This window comes from Linepithema humile, chromosome 7 (assembly GCF_040581485.1).
Source record: "Linepithema humile isolate Giens D197 chromosome 7, Lhum_UNIL_v1.0, whole genome shotgun sequence".
NCBI lineage: Eukaryota > Metazoa > Arthropoda > Insecta > Hymenoptera > Formicidae > Linepithema > Linepithema humile.
The window spans coordinates 22,424,014-22,448,273 of NC_090134.1; the positions used below are offsets into that span (position 1 = coordinate 22,424,014).

General features: G+C 35.9%; 3 protein-coding genes across 8 annotated transcripts; all 3 read left to right on the forward strand.

Moving 5' to 3' along the window:
* Positions 1–348: 348 nt before the first annotated feature.
* LOC105673621 (endoglucanase E-4-like) lies at positions 349–5,565 on the forward strand. 2 transcript variants are annotated; one of them, XM_012369391.2, is made up of 7 exons: positions 349–914; positions 1,218–1,452; positions 3,095–3,332; positions 3,544–3,822; positions 4,063–4,403; positions 4,573–4,825; positions 4,931–5,565. In XM_012369391.2, exons 2-7 carry the CDS (start codon positions 1,420–1,422, stop codon positions 5,215–5,217), a joined length of 1,431 nt encoding a protein of 476 aa, XP_012224814.1. In that variant the 5' UTR covers positions 349–914; positions 1,218–1,419; the 3' UTR covers positions 5,218–5,565. The 2 variants fall into 2 exon arrangements, with proteins under 2 accessions (XP_012224814.1, XP_067215823.1); XM_067359722.1 differs by having other exon boundaries at positions 349–850.
* Positions 5,566–5,696: 131 nt separating this feature from the next.
* Positions 5,697–10,987, forward strand: LOC105673620 (uncharacterized). 5 transcript variants are annotated; one of them, XR_010891315.1, is made up of 14 exons: positions 5,697–6,124; positions 6,202–6,339; positions 6,554–6,646; positions 6,922–7,086; positions 7,430–7,561; positions 7,636–7,799; positions 7,994–8,110; positions 8,182–8,237; positions 8,356–8,551; positions 8,634–9,066; positions 9,263–9,480; positions 9,572–9,676; positions 10,034–10,122; positions 10,288–10,987. XR_010891315.1 is itself a non-coding variant. In XM_067359708.1 (13 exons), exons 1-13 carry the CDS (start codon positions 6,046–6,048, stop codon positions 10,052–10,054), a joined length of 1,917 nt encoding a protein of 638 aa, XP_067215809.1. In that variant the 5' UTR covers positions 5,697–6,045; the 3' UTR covers positions 10,055–10,987. The 5 variants fall into 5 exon arrangements, 3 of the variants coding, with proteins under 3 accessions (XP_067215809.1, XP_067215808.1, XP_067215807.1); XR_010891314.1 differs by having other exon boundaries at positions 10,038–10,122; XM_067359708.1 differs by having other exon boundaries at positions 10,034–10,987.
* Positions 10,988–11,174: 187 nt separating this feature from the next.
* LOC105673631 (glucose dehydrogenase [FAD, quinone]-like) lies at positions 11,175–24,106 on the forward strand. Its single transcript, XM_012369406.2, has 9 exons — positions 11,175–11,309; positions 15,105–15,274; positions 18,774–19,017; positions 19,162–19,420; positions 19,713–19,973; positions 20,510–20,740; positions 22,386–22,713; positions 23,045–23,313; positions 23,386–24,106. Exons 2-9 carry the CDS (start codon positions 15,105–15,107, stop codon positions 23,427–23,429), a joined length of 1,806 nt encoding a protein of 601 aa, XP_012224829.1. The 5' UTR covers positions 11,175–11,309; the 3' UTR covers positions 23,430–24,106.
* Positions 24,107–24,260: the final 154 nt, after the last annotated feature.

The following is a 24,260-nucleotide window of genomic DNA, read 5'->3' on the forward strand; positions in this document are numbered from 1 at the left end:
TAAATATTCATATGTATTCATTAAAGTCATTCGTTATCCCAGTTTCTCTCTTTCTTTCTCTCTCTCTCTCTCTCTCTCTCTCTCTCTCTCTCTCTCTCTCTCTCTTTCTCTTTCTCTCTCTCTCTTTCTCTGTATGGTCTAACGATTCTGATAATCGCGGCAAATAAAAATATCCTCACAACAATCGCGATGATAGTAGTGGTGATTATATTCGTTCGTGGTATCTCATGCGAGACAGGTATTCGTTTCTCTTCCTGTGACATGTCCCCACTTTATCGCCCTTTTAGTCGCTTGCCAATCGTCATCGAGTCAATCAGTCAGTCAGTCAGTCAGCTCTCGTCAATTAGTCGGTTAGTGAATTAGTCGATTGAGTAAATTCAGACGAATTAAGGCACTTAAATATATATGTACAAAATTGCTATTTTTAACTTTTGACGTCATTTTTCTAAATATTGCGCTCAAAAATACTAGACGTTTTCACTTTTTTTCACGAATTAATTAATTCTTTTGTTGTAAAAATAAAATTCGTAGAAATAGCGACGAATCATCTGCATGATTTGCATTTAAATGCAATCAATAAAAGGAGACTTCAGTGGACAAATAAAAGAGAGTGGGAGAATAATAACCAGACGAAGTGCGAGCGATCAAAGTGGGGTGGAACGAAAGAAGAGTGCTTATATGAGCCGCGCTCATTCTGTCGCAAGTTATTAGCAAGTTATGCAAATACCGATGGTAGAAGAAGCATCATCCTTCGAAGCGAATTGTAATGTGAACAGAATGACATCGGGATCGTCGTTTACGAACATGGAGTGTCTTCTGTGAGTTTTCCTTGAGACTGTGATGCCGACAGGTGAGATTGAAGCGTGATTGTTGCTAGGCATTCATATTCAGCAATCGGAATCGGTAAAATTACGGTGAGTTTTAATATTTAATATTTTGGATACTTTTATATAAGTATTTAGAATATTTTTTTATGTTATCCAGGAAATTTGAGAAATAATCTCGATATCAATGTGAATGAATCTTATGCTTGCTGATTGTGAAATGTGATAATTTATCGGAGATTTTCTAAGAGTTACTATAAGCTTTTCCTTTTATTTAATCTATTATTGCTCCAAAAATTACAAAATTTGTCGATATCTCAGTGAAATAATTGTTATCGAATTTTCAAGAGATAAAAAGAACAGAAATTTCAGAAGCCGTTCGTTTGCTTTCAGTTCCAGGGAAGAACGAAGAGACAAACGTCGTCTTTGCAAAAGGAAGGTGCAACGTGTGCGCTGTCTTGCAAAATGTGCCACGCCAATTCGCGCCGGCATCGATGATACAGTGTGCACACGCAAGATTCTTGAATCGACGTGACCGGCACGTCACGTCGCGTTCGCATTCGCACTTCCGGGGCGACAGCATCGCGAAGGCAGCATGAAGCTCGATCTCTTCGTCATGTGCGTCTCGGTGAGTTTTCCCTGCCGCTGATCTCCGATGGTGATTCGTGATTATTTGTTGCGTTACAACGTTACATCGCCGGATTATTCGAACACGTGTAAAGAAGTATATTGCGAGTTTGCCACAAAAAACTGATATACATCGTTCAATATATCGTTTAACATTATTTAACAATAATGTCAAAAATTAAAACTGACAATGAGATAAATTCCACATCTTGTAAGGTCTTACTTTTCCAATTGTGATGTGTTAAGAATAAGACTTGTTACCTTACAAAATGTTGTGGAATTTATCTTATTGTTTTAGTTTTAATTTTTACATTATTGTTAACTGAAATTATGGACAATTATGGACCGTCTTATTTGTACCGAAGATGGTAAAATAAGGAACCGAAACATTTACACTATATGTTAATTTAATAAAATACAATCTACCTCAAGTAAGAACAACGTTGCACGGCTCTTTCCCTATTTCTTGACTTATTGTTTTAATTATTCAGAGCCTATCTAATAATATTCTTATTATGGAAATTATTTTTTAATGTCTCTTTGGCTGTAATTGATTTTCTCTTGCGGTTCCTTCATTGCTATTTATTTTTGTCAAAACTTTATCGCTAATAATTCAATTATTTGACTTGACAAAATCGGAACAGCGAAGAGTGTATTTGTTCTCGCTTCGGGCGAGCATCTGTTTCACAAATATCCCGCGAGAGAAGTTCTCACGCGAGTATGAATCCACGAGTTCACAATAAGACCGATATTTGTCGAAGCTATTGGCGTTTGTCATACAGAAGAATTACACGGTCGACGAACCGAAGTTTTCTCGGAAAAGAAGTTAGAGAACGCTTTGGCGACACAAAAGCAGAATTAAACGCAGCTTTGAACTTGCTCTTCCTTCCTTCTCAAATATATTAGTTTTTCGAATGCAAAAATTTGCTATTTGCAACATTTGCTGCTGAATAAAAATCGAAAGAACTCATCATCATGAAAAAAAGTTCAGCTCTCGGCTCTCTCAAATGCAGCGTGTTTAAGTTCGTCACGTAGCTCGCACGTGTCTTGCAAATTTATCATGGCAATTCGTGCGGTTTCGTCATATCGTCGGTATGTTATAGATAAGGAATACATAGACGTCGTGATTTTTTAATAAGCAACTTATGACTGTAATACACGAACATATAGAATATTCTATAAAAATCTCCAAAAACTTATAGCTAACGATGTATTGATTATACAATATTGGTTACGTCGTTACAAAATTTAAAAATAATGTATTTCTTGTTTTTTATACTGCCATATCAAATAAAAAGGTTTTAATTCTAGAGAGTCAATAGATTGAACACAATATAATATTAAATTATGTATTAGAATTTGATTGATCGCACGAGAAGTGCGTAGTGTTGCAAATTTTCCTCGCTCAAAAAATTTTTTTATCGCATTCTTCGAATTAAAATGAGAAATCAATGTCACTTTTCATTCACGTAAACTTGGATCGTGTGCAGATTATATTATAAGACTGTAGTCTGCGTACAAAATTTAAGACTCTACGCGACATTGTTCTATATTGCCCTCGCATATAAGTGATACACGTGTACTGAAAATCATTACATGTGCTTCTCGTGACGTAATTCTCTTAATATATCGTTTATTGACAGATTCTGCCAGTAATATTGATTACCTTAACTTGTGAGATAAATGCCGTTCCGACAGACAACGTAAAACTAATCGAAAATGGAAGTGATTACGCTCAAGTTCTAGAGCTATCCTTATTATTTTACGAGGCGCAGCGTTCTGGTAAGCTGCCAAAGGACAACAGAATCCCATGGAGAGGTGATTCTGGATTGAACGACCGTGGCTCAAACGGCGAGGATTTAACCGGAGGATATTACGATGGTAATGAATTTTCACGTCTCAACTCACTACTTGTGTGCGAAAAGCGCAGAGCAAATAATTTTACAATAAAATTTGGAGAACAATGCTCCACCACAAATCTAATTTTAAAGAGATGTTAAAGATCAAAAAATGCGCACTTTAATGAGACGAGCATTAATAATTTGGAAAATAAATATTCTTCGATAATTAAATTACATATGGTTTTTTCTAGCCGGTGACTTTGTTAAGTTCGGCTTTACAATGGCTTCTGCGATGACGGTTTTAGCCTGGGGAGTAGACAGCTGGCCGCAGGCATATAGAGCTGCCGGTCAATTAGACGAAGTTCGTAAAGCCATCAAATGGGCTAGCGACTACTTCATCAAATGTCATGTAAGTGAGAACGTGCTGTACGGCCAAGTGGGCGATTTCTCCATTGATCATACCTTTTGGGGAAGACCCGAAGACCTAAACACCAGCAGACCAGCTTACAAGATCGATCCGGAGCATCCTGGTACGCGGTAAAATGTTTTAGGCCGATAGCAACAAAAAACTAAGCTCTTTATATTAAAAATAAAAAGATTAATAAATAATATGTTACATATAAATGCATTTAATCATACGTTTTTATAGAAATAACTATTTACACTTAAAAAGCTTTTTACTTTTGCACGCTCTTTGTATTGATTTTATTGATTTATGCACTTATTATATACATATATTTCATTTGTCGTTTTCATTCAATTGATCGTAGGTTCCGATCTCGCCGGCGAAACAGCGGCCGCTCTCGCAGCTTCGAGCATCGTCTTCAGAAGCATCGATCCTGCGTACAGTGCCGAGTGTCTCAAACACGCGATGGAACTGTATAAATTTGCCGACGCTTATCGCGGTCTTTATCATGAAGCGATACGTGGTACCGAGTTATATTACGAAAGTACAGATTACGGTGATGAGCTGGTATGGGCCGCTGCCTGGCTCTTCAAGGCGACTGAGGACCCCAAGTATCTCGATGCGGCTGAACGACACTATCAGCAATTTCATCTCGAGAAGCGACCAAATGAATTTTTCTACAACAAGAAACTCGCCGGTATTCAGGTAGAATAAAAATATTTTATTATTTATTTTTATGTGATTTTGAAAATTACAATTCCTTTGCAAACTTGTCGTCAAAGTAAACAGAGCTTCTTAATTACAAAAAAAAATTGTGAATAATTTAATGATCATGTATCTCCTGCCTCACTTGAACTGGAATATAAATTTATAGGTGCTGCTAGCTCAACTGACAGGACAATCCGAGTATCAGAATGCCACACGCACGTTTTGCAACTTCTCGGTGCGCGAACAGAAACGTACACCAAAGGGTCTTTTGTACATCGACAAATTCGGTACTCTTTGTCATGCCGCTAATGTGGCTTTTATCTGTTTGGAAGCGGCGGATTATTCAGAAAATTCTGATGACTCGCAAGAATATCGTCAATTTGCCAAGGAACAAATCGATTATATGCTGGGTGGCGCAGGTAAAACTTACGATAACAAATCTTTATCGTTTCAATTTGAATTGTATGTTTATTTGTATCATCTTTTATTTTCGCTTACTAACAAAAACTTGTGTGATTTTTCAGGAAGAAGTTACGTAGTCGGATACGGCAAGAATCCACCGACACAGCCGTACCATGCCGCAGCTTCTTGTCCTGATAGACCAGCGTCCTGCGGATGGCCAGATTATGGCAAAGACGCGCCAAATCCACAGATTCTCTACGGCGCGCTAGTTTCTGGACCAGATGAGGCTGACAAATTTCAAGATCGTCGAGAAGAATACATCTACACAGAAGTTACGTTGGACTACAACGCTGGTTTTACTGGCGCGCTTGCCGGACTGCTACAATTGCAATTAAAAAACGCCGCTTAAGAATTATTAGAGGAAAATTAAATTGTTGCTGTTATAATCAGTTCTTTTCAATTCGATTTGCGTAAAAATACAAAGCCAGTCTTGTTGTACATAAATTTGGCATGTGACACGACCGTGTCTTTTAATTTTATGTAAAATTTTCGTGTAAAAATTGCACGAGGTTCTCGCTGATCCTTTGCAGAACATCTGCTAATATGTAAAAATGTTACGTATTAACTTAATTTTACGTGACTTATTATAATTTTACATTACGCAGAAAGTCAGTTTTGTGTAAATAATGTTATTATATATATATATTGTAAAACTCTCTACAAGGCTGCACACACAATAAAGCTAACTGTAAGCGTATTTCATTATTATTTCGACATGTATATAAGTTTATTTTTTAATATGACTAATTTTAATATTGTAAATTTAGAGTTAACTGTAGAAGTTAAATTAGAATTCCTGAACTTACATAATTTTGAACGTAAGTATATGATTCGCAAAATTTTACGTATAACGCTTTAAGTTATTTTTTCCTTTCAACATACAACTGTATAAAATCTGTATTTCAATCAACTGTGTAGAATAGAAATTTTTTTAGAAATTAAAAGTCAAATTTTTTATAATATTTTGCATATATTCAAGTTATATGTGTTAGTTGATAAAAACGTTCGACAAGACATAAAGTTAGTGATAACTATTGTATTGACAATATACTTTCCTATACACAATGGCTCTCGTTACAATCGCGCTTACATTACATTATAACACCTACAGGTGCATCGACGCAGGTGCATCGTGCATTACGCGTCGAAACAGCCGAGTGTAACCAGTGCTATCATAATGAAACGTGAATACATTTTGATTTGGTGTTTAACTTGGTTTTTCTTTCTCTTAGATTTCAAAAGACTTTACACAAAAGGTGAGTTGGATCCTAAATTTCATATTAAATTTTATATGTTTTGCTTCAAAAATCGAGAAAATTACATTAATTTATAGCAGAAGAATCGGGAAATGCATACTCGAAAGGATGCGCTCATCTACGTTGCGAGAACGGCAGTCGATGCATTAAACGTAGATTTTCGTGCAGAAATCCACCTTGTCCCGGCATGTTGTACTGTTCTAAATCCAGAAAAGGTAAAATTCTCGAAAAAGACATTGATTAATCTTACATCTTTACATCTTGTCATGTGTAAATTTATCTGTCTCGCATTTTCCTATCTCTCGATTTTCCTATTTTATTTTTTCAAAACTTTTATATGTAATTAATTTAAAAATCTTTTAGATTAATTATATATTTATAAGAACCAGTATCAGTGCAAAAGCTTGATGCAACTTTACGTATTTTTAGAATCGTTGAAGGGACCTGTGTCATGCGACACCGTTCACTGCAACAGAGGACACATATGCATCATTAGAGTTCGGGGATGTCATTGGGATGGAAGTAATTGATACGCATCAACCAAATTAATTATTCACCTTTTTTTAAAAAACATAGATGTACAGGGTGTCTCATAAGAAGTTGCTAAAACTAATTAGCTGTCATTTTTAAACACCCATAGAAAGCGAAAAAAGTTAAATATCTTCTAACAAAAGACATTTTGCAGTTTTATTTACATATAAACTAAAGACAATCTTAAAAATAATAGCTAATTAGTTTTTGCAACTTCCCATGGAACATCCTGTACAACGTACTGATTATAGCATGAATTATTTCAGAGTGCAAACAGCAAGTAGCACGCTGTATACCAGAGCAAGAATATTACGAGGGTGCAGCATCATGCGCCGGCTTCGAATGTCCATCGGGAAAACGCTGCATCTTGCGGGAAACATATTGCGACAACCCACCCTGTAAACTTATCAAAAGCTGCGCAAAGGCAGAAGGTCACATCAAAGAAGGATACCATTTCACTTAATCTGACAATGTTTTTATAAATTTTTTATCTATTTAAAATTATGTTTTACGTGAATACATTTAAATATAATAGAAATTGTTGAAAAATGCAGGATTTAAGTTCTGAAAACTGACTAAACAACTTAAAGCAAAGGAAACAAAATATTTTTTAAACTATACAAACGTAAGATAATTGCGCAGAATGCTAAGATAAAAAACTGCACAAGAAAAGTCACAAATACGCAATGCCGGTCGATCGACGCTGGCAGCAAAGTCAACGATCATTAAAAATGTTATGTTGACGGTTGAATAATAAAGAAAAATTTTTTACAGATGTGCAGATCTGGTTCGACGAATGCAGAAGCTTGAACTGCACTTCGGAATATGAGTGTTTTTTGCGAAGACCGGAAAACAATTGTCTTGATCGTTGGTGTACGCATACGCCTGATTGTATACTCACTGTTGGTCTGTTCGTGATTAAACAATAAAATATTGTGTTTACTTACTGAATACTGATTTAAAAATTCTTCTATTTGTAGAAAACGAGCTAATTAGCAAGTATTGTTACGGCTGGATCTGTCCGCGAATGCAAACATGTACAGTACAAATTTTAAATTCGTGTAAGGGTTTCAACTGTTCCATCGAAAGGTCATGCCGTGCATCTCGAATCTCATCTACCAAAAATAACACGTATAATAATGAGGTAATTTTGTAATTCTAATATCGCACTTTACTTGAAAGACATGCAAGACTCACTGTAAATTTTCCGAAATCTGCACACGGAATATATTTCGGCTTTCCCATTATAAAATTAGATTGACATTTGTTTTTCTAAATTCTGACGACTTTACGACAGAAAATTGATTAAAAATTTACTAAAAATACAAACAAATACAGATTGCCAAACAATCCCCTGCCAGAAAAACTTTGGTGCAAATTGAAAGCGAGCTGATTCGCCAAGAATTGGAGAAAAAAGCAAATACACAGACAAATAATTCAATAACAGGAAAAAAGGTGCTTTTTCATATTTAAAAGATTTATCAGAAATAACAAAATTTTATTGAAAAATTTGTTAATGATTTCAGTTAACTTCGGCAGCGACTTCAACATGGAAGCAAAGTACACGTCGCACAACACCGAAGTAAATTGATTATAAATCTTTTCTATGCTATGAATCAAATATATCTGTTATGTTATAATTTTAAGAATATGAGTTTCATATTTATTTTGCGACATATTTTATAATCAAATTATATAAGTTTCTTATACAGAAGGCACAAGACAGAAATTTTGCCAACTCGTCAGCAAATTACAACGACGCAATCAAATTTAATCGCAAAACCATTGGAATTATCAACAAACGATTTACATGCGACATTACCTTACTCTCGATCTTGGTTAAATAATAATAAACCATTAACGACTGATGCCATCAATGAAGACAACATTTTCGATGTACTAATACAGAATAAAGAGATACTTATTATTTTATTTTATAATTGACTATTTAAATGCTAAAATTTGTTGCTTTTTCCAGACCACTTCTGAATTCTCTGACTCGTCGAACAACTCGATTTTTCCGACAACTTTACTTGCTGACAGAAAAATCAAGGTAACTACATTGCGTGATACAAACAGGTTAGAAGTGCTGAAAAAAATTTACATAGCAACCGACGACACATTGCTTCTTCCCGTGGTGCTGGAAGGCATTAACTTCGTTGGACAAGGTTATCCGATCTGGATAAAAAACGATCCGCATTTGGTATCGTTGAAAGAAAAGGATAAGGATGACAACGTAGGATGGAGATACCACGTGTCGCAGGAACCATACAGAATTTTATTGCCGCCTTACGAGCCGGTGATTCTTATCGAAGACACGAGAAAAGAAGAATTTTTCTCGATTCTTACTTATGCATTTGATCGTCCTTTTAACGAGACGGTTTTGATATCTTTGCCAGAAATAACTGGAGGTATTCGCGCCAACTGATGCTACTCTGACCAATAAACAGTGCAATTCAAATCGAAATATTAAAATTATTCAAACAAAAATTTTTTTACATTTGAATTTACATATACGATTGTTCGAGGATATTTTTATCTATAATTTATTGTGTATAAGGCAATGTTTGTTCTGCAAGAAAAAGTGTAAATATTATTGCATTTCAGATAGAATTACAACGGAAGATTCAAAGATAGGTAATAATCCAACAACTGTAGATGACAAAATTGGCAATTATATAAATGGTCCTACGACTGTCGAGATAGAAAACTTCAGAACAAATCATTTTGATGACTCCTCTGGCGATTATGTGAATTTCCCCGTCATGGAGAAAACGAATACTGTTTCACCAAATGTTCGCGACAAAGAACTAAATTACTATGACGTAAATATGCTTCACATTAAACGTTGATTGTATTTTCCATGGAGAAAATTGGCGTGATAATTATTTATTCCATTATATTCGAACCACGCAGAACTATGACTGGCAACCGTGGTTCATGATTCACGACTATCTAGAACGGAACGAGCCGCAATCTGTCGATCAAGAAAAATTTCAATCAAGCGTCGATGATTCACAGGTAAGAATAATTCTGATAATATCACATTATGCACAAATAAAAGCAATAGTCAAAATAAATACAATTTTAATCTCTGATAAATATATGTGTAATATCGCGAGACAATCATATATCTTCGAAAATTTTCAAAAAGTATGAGAAATAGCAAGAAGTCAATTTAATTCAATAATGTGAAAAAATTTATGAAAAAGATAAAATTAAAATTATTAATTGCTTTCTTTCTTGTTCGCATTACACGTTTAAATTGACATTTTATTCAATAATTAAGCTGAGAGTAATAAACTGCAAACGCGTGATGTCATGTTTAATTTTGTTGTTTCGGTTTTTTAAAACTTACCATTTTTCAATTTTGCATAGATAGAAAAAATTGCAAAATAAGAACTAGGAATTCATAATTAACATATAATAGCCGAGAGCGAAAGAAGCCTCAATCGACGATGAGTCACGTAAGTCTTTTTTTGCCTATTATACATCATATATATATCAATAATTTTCATAACTACTATCTCTATTCCTTACAATGAAAAATAATCATTATATATCTCTAAGAATAATGTTTTATGTGCTGACATCAATGACTGGACACAGCAACACGTAATTGATATTTACAGACAGAAATGTTAGTCGATGCAAAAACGAGAAGCCAAATTATGGATGAAAAAAAGGAGTCGCGCTTTTGAAGTACGATACGTTAACAAACGCCATAAAAATTTTGCAACATTGAATCTACCTATTTCAACAGGACAAAGCGGCATTATAACTTTCGAGGCATGGAATACTATGATCTTGCGAATTATCCTTATGACACAATATCCATTCGCGACAGTAATAAATATAGGCGAATTCGAAGGATCTTTTTAAATGTCGCATTTATAGTTAAATCAGGAAAAAATTAGATATGCCTGCAGATAATTGTCTTCACATTTTTATTTTGTTCTACGTGACTTGCAAAAGCTGTAAAACCAGTTTTTGAATTTCGGTACCAGCGCAACCTTGTTTCCTTTTGGTGAATTTAGCAGGCAAGTATTTATAAACTATGTTGGGCTTAGATTCTTCGCAGAATTTCCGAGGATTTTATTATGCATTATCTTTAAGCAACAACGATTTTATCATTGATAAAGTAATTAAGATATGTCTAAATGGATTTATAAATCTCAAATTGGGATTGTTTTTGTTTTAATTAATATTCAACAGTTACACGACTATTAGCTATTATTTCAGTAGGTAATAATTGTATGTAATTTTAATATATTCTATCGTATTATTTAAATTTTGATCGCGATGGTTTGCGATAAAAATAAATGGTATAACTATGGAATAACTAATCGTGTGATTATTGTCTCAATTCCATCACTCATTTTGCGAAATTTTCTCGGAGTGGGTTGCTCTACGTAAGTCCCCGAAACCGCTTCTACGAGTACGAGAAACAGAAGAGAGAAGGCAGGAAAGTGGTGGAAGTTGTCGAATATTACTACGGCAATGGAGAATGGTACCAGTCTAGTCGGCCGTTGATCGCGGTACCGCGAGCTACGGTTCTCTCCTGTGCATCTTTCCCGCGCCGTGTACTGCCATCGTGTGCTTCGAGTTCCTCCCAATTATCTTTCGAAGGATACCGGCTGATCATCCTTGAAAGGTATGGTTCTTTTTTAGTCGTGTTCTATCAAACCTTAAAATTAGCATTATTTTGACGAGTCAAGCTTGCGATGCTGTAGAAGATGCTCTTTATGTTTATTATATTTACGACAGAGATTGATGCAAATTGCATTTTCCACGTTTGTGAATCATGAGCATTAATTAATACCCACAGAGATTTAATTGATTTTTTTTAATTTTTTTTATATTATAACATGATGATTAAAAAGAGGCACAGTTAGTTAATTTCAATCAATATGTATGACGATAGTTCTATGATAAACAAAATTAAATTTTTCCAAGTAATGTTAATTCCAATTTTTAGACAATTATATAATTATTTTCATGCAAAGTACACACACACACACACCATATGCACGCACGTGAGAGACAAGTATGCAAATTTTTGGTAATAAATTAATTGCAATGAGCATCTATCAACAGGAAAAAGAAAGATTGTGCAAAAATACTTTGTAAAAAATTGTGTATCTATAAATGCTTAAATAAGCGAAAGGCGTCTAGGTCGCGTTTTCTGTTATTCAAATTATGTCGCGATGTAATTAATTACCTGTTGTTGATTCCTCTTTCAAACCAACACGGCTGTGATGCAGTCTTATTTGGTTGTGGATAATGTACTAACATATACCTTGGCATTAAGCGTCATCGAATCGATCTACTTTTTCCTTGAAACGCTATAACCATTATATTATGTCTTCTTCTTTTCGGATATGCATAATATGTTTCATAAGCTTATCGGCAGGATGTTTATTTGCAGGATTTAAAGATATCATCGAAAAATTATTTGAATTATGTGAATTATGTAATAGAAATGCGATACGATATTATTAACACACATAAATTTATAAAAACTACGAAAAACGTAAGAAGTGACCATTCAAAATGTGCCTTTTAATAAATATTTCACAGTTTTTTTTACAAATGCGTTTATTAAAAAGCAATCAAGTGGATATTCGACGATATTTAAAAGAATAATTCCTTGCTTTATTCATTAAATTGTAGCGAAATTCGTTGACTCATTGAATTTCTCATCCTATAATTATATGAAGATTAGAATTACAATACCGTTCAAAAAGCCGGAGGTCTTTTGACATCATTGTGAATGCGATGTATTACATAATGCTATAATCAATAACTTGACAAGGATGTCTAGAATAAAAAATTGAGTATAATACGTACAATATATATAATACGATGCAATAAATACAACGAATTTTGACGTGAAAAATTACGTCAGAAAATAAGTAACGTGGTGTGTAATATTCACATTTTCGCACCTCAGAATCGAGAAGCATGCAGACAGCTTGAGTAATTTGCGGAAAACGATACTTGGCGGCGATTACGTTGTTAACGTCGATGTTAAGTTTTTTCTTCTTTAAGTTACATAAATTCCGATTAACACCCTCATGTCCTATAATATTTCCGCGCAAACAATCATTATAGCAATTAAATTCTAAACTGTTACAAGGCTTAGGTATGCGATTGAGACCGCACGAGGCACGAATTGCGTGTCACGCACATTACAGGTGACAATTAAAAATACAAAAGTACATCATTTAATGTATACGTAACATCTCACTCAATTATAGAGAATTGGACTACGCGAAAGTAGTAAGTATAATGTTACAAAGATACAAGCTGTTTTATCTCAACTTTGAAGATGACAAAATACTTTAAAAGTTTTAAAAATAATTCAGGTGAAATTTTTAAACTTACTTGAACAAAAAAGTTATTTGTATCCCAAATTAATAAACAAAATGGAAAGATTCTAACGACGGTAAAGACTAATTTTCGTGGCGATAATTTGCGTAAAATGGAAAACAAGATGTGGTGTAGAATTGCATGCGGTAATACGAATAAGCGGTTTCTCAATGGTCAATGTACGCGCGTATGTACGATGGTAGCATACGAAGTTGCGCAAAACCGTACTTGCATCGTTCTAAATTACGATCGAAAATTGCTTTCTTTATCGTCATTTTCCATTTCGAGTAAAAGCTAATTAGAACGGCGGGCGAATTAATCAGAGTCATATTAACGTCTTGTGTCGAGTACGTAAGAGTCTGATTATAATTCAACGGATGTCCTTTGAAAGTAGTTCAAGTATAGTTAAGTAGAAAGGATAGATATTATATAGATTATATTTTATCATCCGCATCTTGTAAATTTATAGTACAAAGTTCGTGAAATAATTATCTTATATAACCGTATACAATAAATAGATATAGAGCTTATAGGAAATATCATTAATTGTAAAAGTTCTTCTACGTATCAAATTTGCACATAAAGTCGTTGATCATTTGCAGACAATACCTTTTATTAATATCGTCACAATGATCTTTTTTTTATTCTTAGAACACGCTTCCTCTTTCCGGAGTTTGAATCGTCAAATTTTATTTATTACACTCGGTCATTACGGTAGTCACATTATGATACTTTAATATAATCGTAGGAACGCGAATTTGCCAGCGGCTATACGCTCTTCAAGCATACACGCTGTTGCCGTCTCAACACCGTTACGTTCACTGACCGAGAACCGCACACTGTCTCGCCGACGATTATGAAAGTCATGTTGTTTTACAGCTTCTTTTTCTTACTTCATTACTGTCCTGCGTCACGTACATTCATAATGCGACTACGCTACGACGTCTCGTATACTGACGATTCCGGTGATAAAGACCGCACTTCATTAAAAAATTGATTGACTGGAATGAGAAGATAATTTGCGGTACGGAAATGATATTGGATTCGTAGCTTTTTTTTTTCATGAGATTCTCTCCCGTTCGAGAATTGCATCTCTGTGCGCTCCGCGTGTGTCACGCTTCACTCACAGCTCGCAAACATTCGGCGCGTTACGCCTCACGTGATTATATATCTGACTGTGAGAAATGTCGGAAGAGGAAACACACGGTGTAAAAAAGTTTCACTAGTTAGGTACACACACACACACACACACACACACAGCGTGCATTTCGCTGCCGAGGGGCGCAGTCGTTGCGTTATAGAAAGCACGTGTATCGAAAGGACGCGCCTCCGCGAGGAGTCGCAAATGTTCCTTCTCAATCGCGCCGCCTAATAAACCTGAATGAATTTACGGCCTGGACATGCTCTATTATGGGAGCTATTACACGTTCGTTACGACGGACAATGACGGCCGGGTATGTGCACTCTCACTCTCATTCGGGCTTTTGTTTTCCACGGAGCCGGAGATCGCTTCATGGTCCGCCGGCGATGCTCCGTGCACCGGATCGAAGATAAATGCATTCTCGGCGGAGCGGATGCATCGAAGCATGACCGCTTAAAGAATACTGTTTAGATGCTTTTGCACCTTTACTCAATGAAAATATCGCTTTCCTCACAAGCATTCAAATTAATAACAAATTATCTACTGGTTGGTGTAGTTATATCAATAAATATATTAAATGCGCATAAATTGAATTGTTGTAAATTTGGATTTACTTCGGTTAGTAGCGCAGCTTTGAAGATGCAACTAAAAGTAAATATCTAAAAGCAACACGCGCATTCGTCGAAAGTAATATTTATAAAAAAAATTGACAAATTTTAATATCGAAATTTTTCCTCGTCTTTATTTGCTTTTAATATTGCTATGCAAAAAGAAAAACAGAAACGTTCTGCATGAAAATATTTTTCTTCGATTAAATCCAATTAAATCCAAGTGTGTCTATATGTTAAAGCGAACCACTCGATATCGTGGCACAATAAATCCAATTTCCGCAAAGTCATCACTTACACAGGGTAACATGGCATCTCTCTGTTCCAGATGAGTTGCAACTGTCCGTTAACCGCGTCCACAGGACCTACTTTGGCCTCGACATGCGGCGGACCGTCCTTCATGCTCTTCATGGGGCTGCTCGAGGTTTTCCTGCGTAGTCAATGCGACCTCGAGGACCCGTGTAACAGACCTGCACCGCCGAGCAATGTCAACGCCAGGTAAATTTCATGTGAAGGCTATTCTAAAAGGAAAGTGATTGTCAATTCTAATACATAAATTACGGATAAATAAAGGAGAGAATTGATCGACCTCGTCGATTTTTTTCGGCGATTGCGCGATAACGATAAATACAGTCGCTCGATTCACTGTGAATATTATCCACGTGTAAATATAAGAAAGTGTATCGATTTTTATGCGACACGCATTTTTCACTAGTTTAGAAAATATCTAAAAAAGATTCGTCTTGTAAACTTGTATCCATAAGAGCGTCATAAAAATATTGACCTGAGATTCCTCGCTTGTTTCTGCTAAAAATAATATATTTATAAATTAATTTGCCAAGTTATTATTTGCTGACATAAATTTGCTGCAACTATCTACGATTATTGCCAAATTGGGTTTGGAAACTTTCAAGATGCTTTCCTCATTTCACGCTGTTTAATTACTCGAGCGAGGACAAAAGATACAGTCGCGCAAGTGCGACTCCACCGTCCAAGTTTCTTTATCTCGTGACTGTGACTATGTTGCACCTCGTTGCATTGTGCACATTGAAGATAATAACACGTCGCCTTTTCTCCTGGGATATCTTAACACTTATCGATGGAAGAGATTTCTTCCGCGAAGAGAGCATTCGCATCCGCGGGAAGCGTTCCACGACGAATCCTAAATACGAGCTGCGATTGTGTCGCGCACGTTGTTCACGTAATACCGTAGGAACGTCTGACACTCTCCACCTTCTTCTCCTTTCGGAAATGAGCATCCATGCGCGTCTCTATCCGTGGAATCGTTGTATACACACGTACGTAATACTGCAGGCCATTGTTTCGATGCATCTCCTCCTCGTTGCGTCACATCTAGTCGTCGCACCTGTGCCACATGCACCGACGCGCAAAAGGCGTAATTCTTACGGGAAGCGTGAAAAAGTACTGATGGAAAAGTACGCAAATTAAGATATTAATCAATAAAATCTTAACGCTGCTGACGTCACGCTGACCATTTACATGCCAGAAAACGCGTTAACACATTAAACCAAATAAAATTTTTCAAACAACACATTGTAGGACTAATATCAAACGCATTAAAGTGTTTTGCGAAATTATGGTCATTAATAAAAGAAAAATAATAAAACGTGTCGTGAGATCTGGTATGTGTCATACGAAAACCTGTTTAGCGAAGATAAGAACAGGTTTAATCTGCGTTTACAGGTTTTCAAACGCTAGTAAGTCTCTCTTTCTCTCTCTCGATCTGTCTTTACGCACAGCAATTAAACAAACTTGAATTACTTGGCGTAATATTTTGCCAAATTTACATATACATGAGAAACCTCGTTTATTTATACTATATTTTTAAACACATCCCTCAGTAATGTTGGAAATTAGATTCAAAAGCACAATAGCAGCATAGTAAATCAACCTAATGTATATGTAAATCAACCTAATGTAACTGGTATTGTATTTGTATCAAATGTCTCACAACAAAATTTTTCTCGCAAAATTTATGGCAAATGTCAAAAATTACAACATTTTACAAAATGCGTTTTTTACAATTTTGCTACGATTTTTTTTGTCCGGGTTACGCGACTTTGAAGCTAAACCTGTATTTTTTACGCTAATGCCACTGCCGGTGATTTTTTTTACAGAATGTGAAATTGATTTTAGAGTCGCGTAATTTGGACAAAAAATTGTAGTAAAATTAAAAAAAAACGCTTTGCATAGATAAAATGTTGTAATTTTTGGCACTTGTCATAAATTTTAAGAAAAATTTTTTTATTAAGTTACAGAGTGTTGAAAATAATGCATTGTTTTTTCAAGCTCAAGACTGTAAAAATAAAAAAATTTTTAGAAAATGGACTAATGCACGCGAAAGTATAAGTTTCAAGCTTTAAAATGCTTTTTTATTTTTTTGTCTACAATGATTTTTTACTGAGTTATAACTGTTTGAAAATTGCTACATTTTAAGCGTCTAAACGTCTCGAAGCGGCAGAACACGGCCGACTGGCTGAGCGCACGCCATTAATACGCACGATCCCGTACTAATGGCGCGCACTGTTCTACCGCGTCAAGACGTCAGACGCTTAAAATTTACCAATTTTCAAACTACGGTAACTCTGCAAAAAATCATTGTAGACAAAAAAAATATAAAAAAACATTTTAAAGTTTGAAACTTATACTTTTACATGCTTTAGCCCGTTTTCTAAGAACTTTTCATCTTTATACTTCTAAACTCAAAAAAGAACGTTTCGTACGTTCTACACTCTGCAGCTTGATACAAAAATTTTTCTTGAAAAATTTATAACAATTTATGAAAAATTTTTCGTCTGCGATGAATTTCAGCGATTTGAAAATTGCTTAATTTTGTGCATCTGTTTCCTATTGCAGCGATAAATAAGTGACAATAAAGTCAAAGGAAAAAATTTGCATTCTTCTAGTTGTTTACAATTTAAAAGATCAAAGCGTCTCGACATTAAATGAAATTGATTTTTAATTAATCGAAGAATGTACACAGTTGAAAGTGCAGTTGCGATTGTAACGACATATAGAATTATGTATACACCGCTCTATCGAGTTCCGCGCGTAAAAGTATGTCATTGTCCCGCGTAATATGTGTACACGCCGTGGCATTCAGCTGAAAGCATATACCACAGATACTTATGATCGTCCTGAGCAACCTCCTGAGAAACCCACCTTTCGCCCGATGTTGGCAGAGGCTTGGCTAGAAGAAAAAGGGTGCTCCCTATTCACGGGGTCTGCTGAGACGCAAAGTCGATCGAAATTTCTCAATATCGATGATGCAACGTTCATTAATTTATATAAGCAAATTAAAAAGTAAAAATTTATCAACTTAATTAAACATGAGGATCAGCTCATTGAATCATTAAGTATTATATATTAATAATTATAGATTTAATTGCTGAATTAAATAAAGGGAAGAATATTTTGTAAGAAAGTAAATAATTTAATTTAATTTGCCAGAACTATAGTATTTTTTTTTAATTGTAATAAATTTATTCTATTCATCTTTAAAAAGAGAAAGTAATGGATGTATTTAAATGCTTACAATGCTGCGATATAATTCCGCTGGCCCTGTAACCTGTTTTCTAATTTGTAAAGCAAAAAATAGCTGAATAATGCGACTTTGCTAATTAACGTGTCTTTCGCAAACGTGTATGCGCCATAATTCGTCGGAATTAAATAATCTTCCGTGCCACAACAATCTTGCTTTCGAAATGTGGTCTTCTAGGTAAGGGAGCGACTGAAATTCCGGTTGGCAAAAAGCGCGCACACCAGAATTTTTAGGCCTATTTTGTCACTTTATGTATCCGAATAAATTCAATAATTAATGCAGAAAATGAGTGCACGATATACTCGTTGATTGAAAACTAATCTAGTTTATTCTCGATTATATTTCTGTAATGTTGTTTGCAAAACAATTGCCTAGACATCCAATATTAATTGAATCTAAATTAATATTGTAATATATATATTTTTTTCTTTTTAGGTACGACTTTGTCGTAATCGGAAGCGGAAGCGCCGGCGCAACTGTCGCAGCCAGATTATCGGAGGAACCGAGATTTTCCGTGTTACTCCTGGAAGCTGGATTGGACGAGCCGACTGGCACTCAAATACCTTCATTTTTCTTCAACTTTATCGGCAGCGATATCGATTGGCAATACACTACTGAAAGCGAGGACGAAGCTTGCTTGAACAAGGATGACAAAAAATGTTACTGGCCTAGAGGAAAAGTACGCAGGATTCAATGTTAAATTTATATTTTACTTTTCGAAAAAATCATATATGCATTGCGTGTCTACCAAATTTTTTTATCTTTATTCCAGTCTGTTTGTTAAGCAGATATTTTTACCAGTGTAAAATGTGAAATTTTGTAGGTTCTCGGCGGCACCAGCGTCATGAACGGGATGATGTACATGCGAGGATCGCGCAAGGATTACGATGACTGGACCAGACTTGGTAACGTGGGATGGTCTTATCGCGATGTCCTTCCGTTTTTCATAAGAAGCGAGGATAATCAGCAAGTAAACAACATGGATTACGGTTATCACGGAGTTGGTGGGCCGCTCACGGTCACGCAGTTCCCTTATCATCCGCCATTGAGTTTCGCTCTCTTGGATGCTGGAAAGGAATTAGGTACGTGCAATCGAGACTCGGCGACTGCTTTTCCATAAAACTTTTCATTCTATTAACATATTGCGGATCAAGGAGATCTCTCCGTTTCAAAACAATTTTACTTTAACAATGATTTGATTGAAGAATTCAATATTTGCTACAAACTGAACAACTTTTTGGTGAAACAATTTATATTTGTGCTAACAGCGAAGTTTAATTTCCGCAATTCGCAAAGATTTAATGAAAAGATTCGAAATGATTGGATTACTCTAGTTTTGCTTTCAATTTTCAATTATTCTTATCTATGTATCAGGATACGACACGGTCGATTTGAATGGACGGACGCACACCGGATTTGCTATAGCGCAGACCACGTCCAGAAACGGCTCGCGATTGTCCACGGCGCGCGCTTTTCTGCGTCCCGCCAGGAACCGACCAAATTTCCATATAATGCTGAACTCGACGGCGACGAAGATCCTCTTCGATGAGAACAACCGGGCGATTGGCGTCGAATTTGTTCACGACGGAATGACAAAACACGTGACAGTGATGAAGGAAGTGATCGTCAGCGGAGGTAATTTTTCCGATCGATGACATAGCGCTTCGTTAATGATCATTAATGTATCTTTAAATGGCATAACGTGTAAATATTTAAAAAATTACATATATACGTGTACATAAGCTATATATATATTACATTATATTGCGTTTGGCCTACACATTGAAAATCAATAGATAGATATAGAAATCTATGTTTAGAAACATACACGTTCCATAGAAGTCAGTCTTAATTATTTATCCGTCCGTAAATTGTCTCGAGAGATGTCCGGTTTCTCTCGAACAATACAAATTGCGCGTCGGAAATATTCTCGGGGATTTACGATAGCGTTAAAACGACGGAAGATACGTACAGAACAGAGGCACATTATCTTTAAATAATTACTAAATAGATTTAAATATTTAATAGATGATAAAATTGATTTTTAAACCGATAATCGAGAGATGAATAACCTTCATAACTTTTTTTAATTAGAGAAAGAAATACGTAAATTCTGCAGCATTGTCACAGCGTTGGAACGATATCTTTATAATTAAATTGTGTGTTTATAGGTGCCGTCAATTCGCCGCAAATTCTGCTAAACAGCGGCATAGGGCCTCGAGAGGAGCTCAACGCGGTAGGTGTGCCAGTCGTTCGCGATCTTCCGGGGGTCGGCAAAAATCTTCATAATCACGTCGCCTACGCTCTGGCCTTCACCATCAATGATACTGACACCACTCCTCTGAATTGGGCGACCGCCATGGAATACTTGCTGTTCAGGGACGGCCTGATGTCCGGCACAGGTATGACAACAAGAGATTAAAATTGTATAAATAATAAGATAAGATAAAGATGGAACTTGAAGAGAGTGTTTCACCAGTGTTTCACCGTTAGACAATAATGGAATTATTTTCCATCCGTTGTTATATATTGGAATTCGAAAACTCTCGGCAGGATTGCGATTTCATTGAGCGCGCAATAATCTTGTTACCAGCCCATTTCTTCCTGTTTACTATGTCGAAAATGCTGCATCTCGGAACGTCAATTCACGGGCTTCGTGCACGAGCAGTGAAAGTATATTGCACAATGATCACGTTCGTGTCGGCCGATCCGCGATTACGTGACTTATCCCGACTGATAGGTCTATTTACCGTCGTCCGAATTGCGACTCGATTTTAAACCAACGATCGTGACTCTACTTTTACGATCTATCAACGTGAATTATCCGACGAACCCGATTCCGTGCCGCTATTTTACATATTTTGTACATAAATGTATGCATCGACTGTTGTAATAACTTTTCTCACATTGTGCTATTATTGATTTGATTACTGTAATATCCATCCATAAATATAACATTAATGATCTAATTTTCTAAAACTGACACATTATTAATACCGTGTATAATCCACGGTGATATTCTCGTAAATAATAAAACGCTTTGCCGAAAGATATAAATCACTTTGTCTTTCTCTGTCTAAAAAGAGCGAGAATTTTAAATTATCAATTAGGATGAAAATAAGAGTAAGCATCCAACTTCGATTCGATTAGATTCGACAGTGTTATAGGCATTTGCGTTTGTTATAATACGTTAGTCGATAAATAATACTGAAAGAAAGTATATGTTGAGAAAGTTCGTCCGGAGCTGATTCGCCGGCCTCGCACTTTTTGCACGTTTGATCATTTAATTAATACGCCCAATTAGGCAACTCCGTTCGAGGAGCATTAACTTTAGCTCCGCTCTCACGTGCACCTTTGATCATTAATCGAAGACGGGGGTTACTCGCTAGAAATAAAGCAAGCGCATAGTTTCGTATCGGTAGTAAATTGTTCGGGAAATTATGCAGATATTTTTCGCCGTATTCGTAACGCGTATTTCCTTCACGAGGCCCGTTCGTTTATAACACGAAGCGCTTTTTAAGACACGATCGATAGCCTCAAGCTGAGCCGGTTCTTAACGACCATCACCCTCCGGGGCCTGAACTCCCCGTCATATCGGATCGCGTCTCTCGCTTCTTTTCGTTGCTTCGTACAAAATCGCCGTCGGCGCAGCGCGAAAGTGTAATAGCGTAATTCTATCTTGTTAAATGCAGATCGTTCTTTTTACATCGGCCACGCCGGATAACGCGATTCAGCTATGCGATTCCGACGGCGTTCTATTAAATTACGTAAAGGTTGATGAATGAATGTTAAACGTTACAGAGATGTTGATTGCATCTCGCTCGAGTACTGAAATTACAAAACACGCCTGACAACGTGATCAATTATGAATCAAGATTCGTATCAATGATTGAATTTTATTAAGTGACTTTACTATCTAGATTATTGTGAAAATTAAATATTCAGGGAAAAGAATCAGCGATACTTTGCCAGATTCACAATACTATTTCAAAAACATATTTTTTCTTGCAGTTTTATTTATTAAAATATCAATTTTTTTTAATTTAGGAATATCCGAGGTGACGGCAATGATAAACACGAAGTACGCGGATTCGAGAGAGGATCATCCTGATGTTCAACTGATCTTCGGCGGTTACCTAGCCGACTGTGCGGAGACCGGTATGGTGGGTGAGAAGAAGGGCGCGAACCGCAGTATCTATATCATCCCGACGATCCTGCACCCGAAGAGCCGTGGTTACCTGCGTTTGCGAAACAACGATCCTCTCTCTAAGCCGTTGATCTATCCCAAATACCTGACTCATCCCGACGACGTGGCTGCTCTCGTGGAAGCTATTAAGTTCAGCATCCAACTATCGGAGACCGAGGCGCTCAAGAGGTATCAAACTCCCTTTATTTTGTTTTAACGGCTTAATGCGAACGAAAGTGAAACATGCATAAATCTTAGCGGAATATAGAAGCAACGAAACTTGATTCTGAAGAGATAATTTCAAGTAAAAAACAGTTTATAATATTTTTTTAGTCATTGCGCTACAACTTTTTTATTCGCTCAAATAAATGCCACACTTCTGTTCTTTCGAAGGATAAAACTTCTCTTATTTCAGTACTTTTATTGTAATTATTTTTTTATCATTCATAAATAACTTGAAACTTTTAATTAATTTTATTTGATCTTAATTGAAGCGTGAATTTGCTGAAATTTGTTTTAGGTACGGTTTTCAGCTCGACCAAACTCCCGTGAAGAATTGCGAGCATCTCAAATTCGGTTGCGACGCTTATTGGGCGTGTGCGATTCGTCACGACACCGCGCCCGAAAATCATCAGGCGGGTTCCTGCAAGATGGGGCCGCCGGACGATCCTTTGGCCGTGGTTGACAATCAGCTGCGGGTCAGAGGGGTGCGTGGTGTAAGGGTGGCCGATACGAGCATCATGCCAAAAGTGACGTCCGGCAATACGAACGCGCCGGCGATTATGATTGGTATGTAACACTTTTTTTCTTTTTCTCCGTTTTCATCCGATATATGTGTGTGTATATACATCCATGTTGCAGGTGAAAGAGCGGCAGACTTCATCAAGAAGACTTGGATCGGTTGATTCGAATTCGTTTAATCGACTGCACTGTTCTTAGCGTTATCATTTCATAAAAGGCACCGTGTCTCAGACACAAACAACTCAAAAATGTAAAGGAGTTTGAAGAGATTTTCAATTTTTTTAGGTATTTTTTATTCGCGCTTTATTCTCTTTTAGATTTTTATATACTGCAAATTTTTTAATATAAGTAAAAAACATACGCTTTATACTGACGCAGATTTATAATCTTCCGGCGATTTTTGAACATTTTGTTCAAAGATTTTTCGATAATTATTATTCAATAGTATGTATTTCTTTTTCCTTCTCGATAAGTTATATTACTTACCTAATTTTCTATTTTTATCAAAACAACAATTTTTCAGTAAAATACCTTTTTGGCCATTAAAAAGAAATAATGTCGCAACTTTTCTTAGTTACAGTTTAAGATTTTGTTCTACGTTTATTTGGTGCTCTATTTAATTTACATTTAAGTTTGTTTCCCGGATTGTACCAAATAATTTATTAATCGCAATAATTTTTAATAAGCAAATTATCCGCAACTGCGATTCCTTTTTGCATTTCCACCGAAAATAAGTAGAATAAGAAACTTCTCCTGTAAATATAGTACATTGCCGCAGTGTATTCACCTACAAAGCACTTATAAGATGATGTACAAATAAAGAATATTTTTGCGAAGTGTATTATCACTTTTAAAGTGTATCGTGATTTTAGAATATGTGCAATACATTTTAATTTATCAAACAAAAACTCCCATTCGATGTTTTCATGCAAAGTCAACAGTAAGAGCAAAATTTTAATTCGGGAGGGCTCTTTCAACAAAAGAATGCTGTAAAT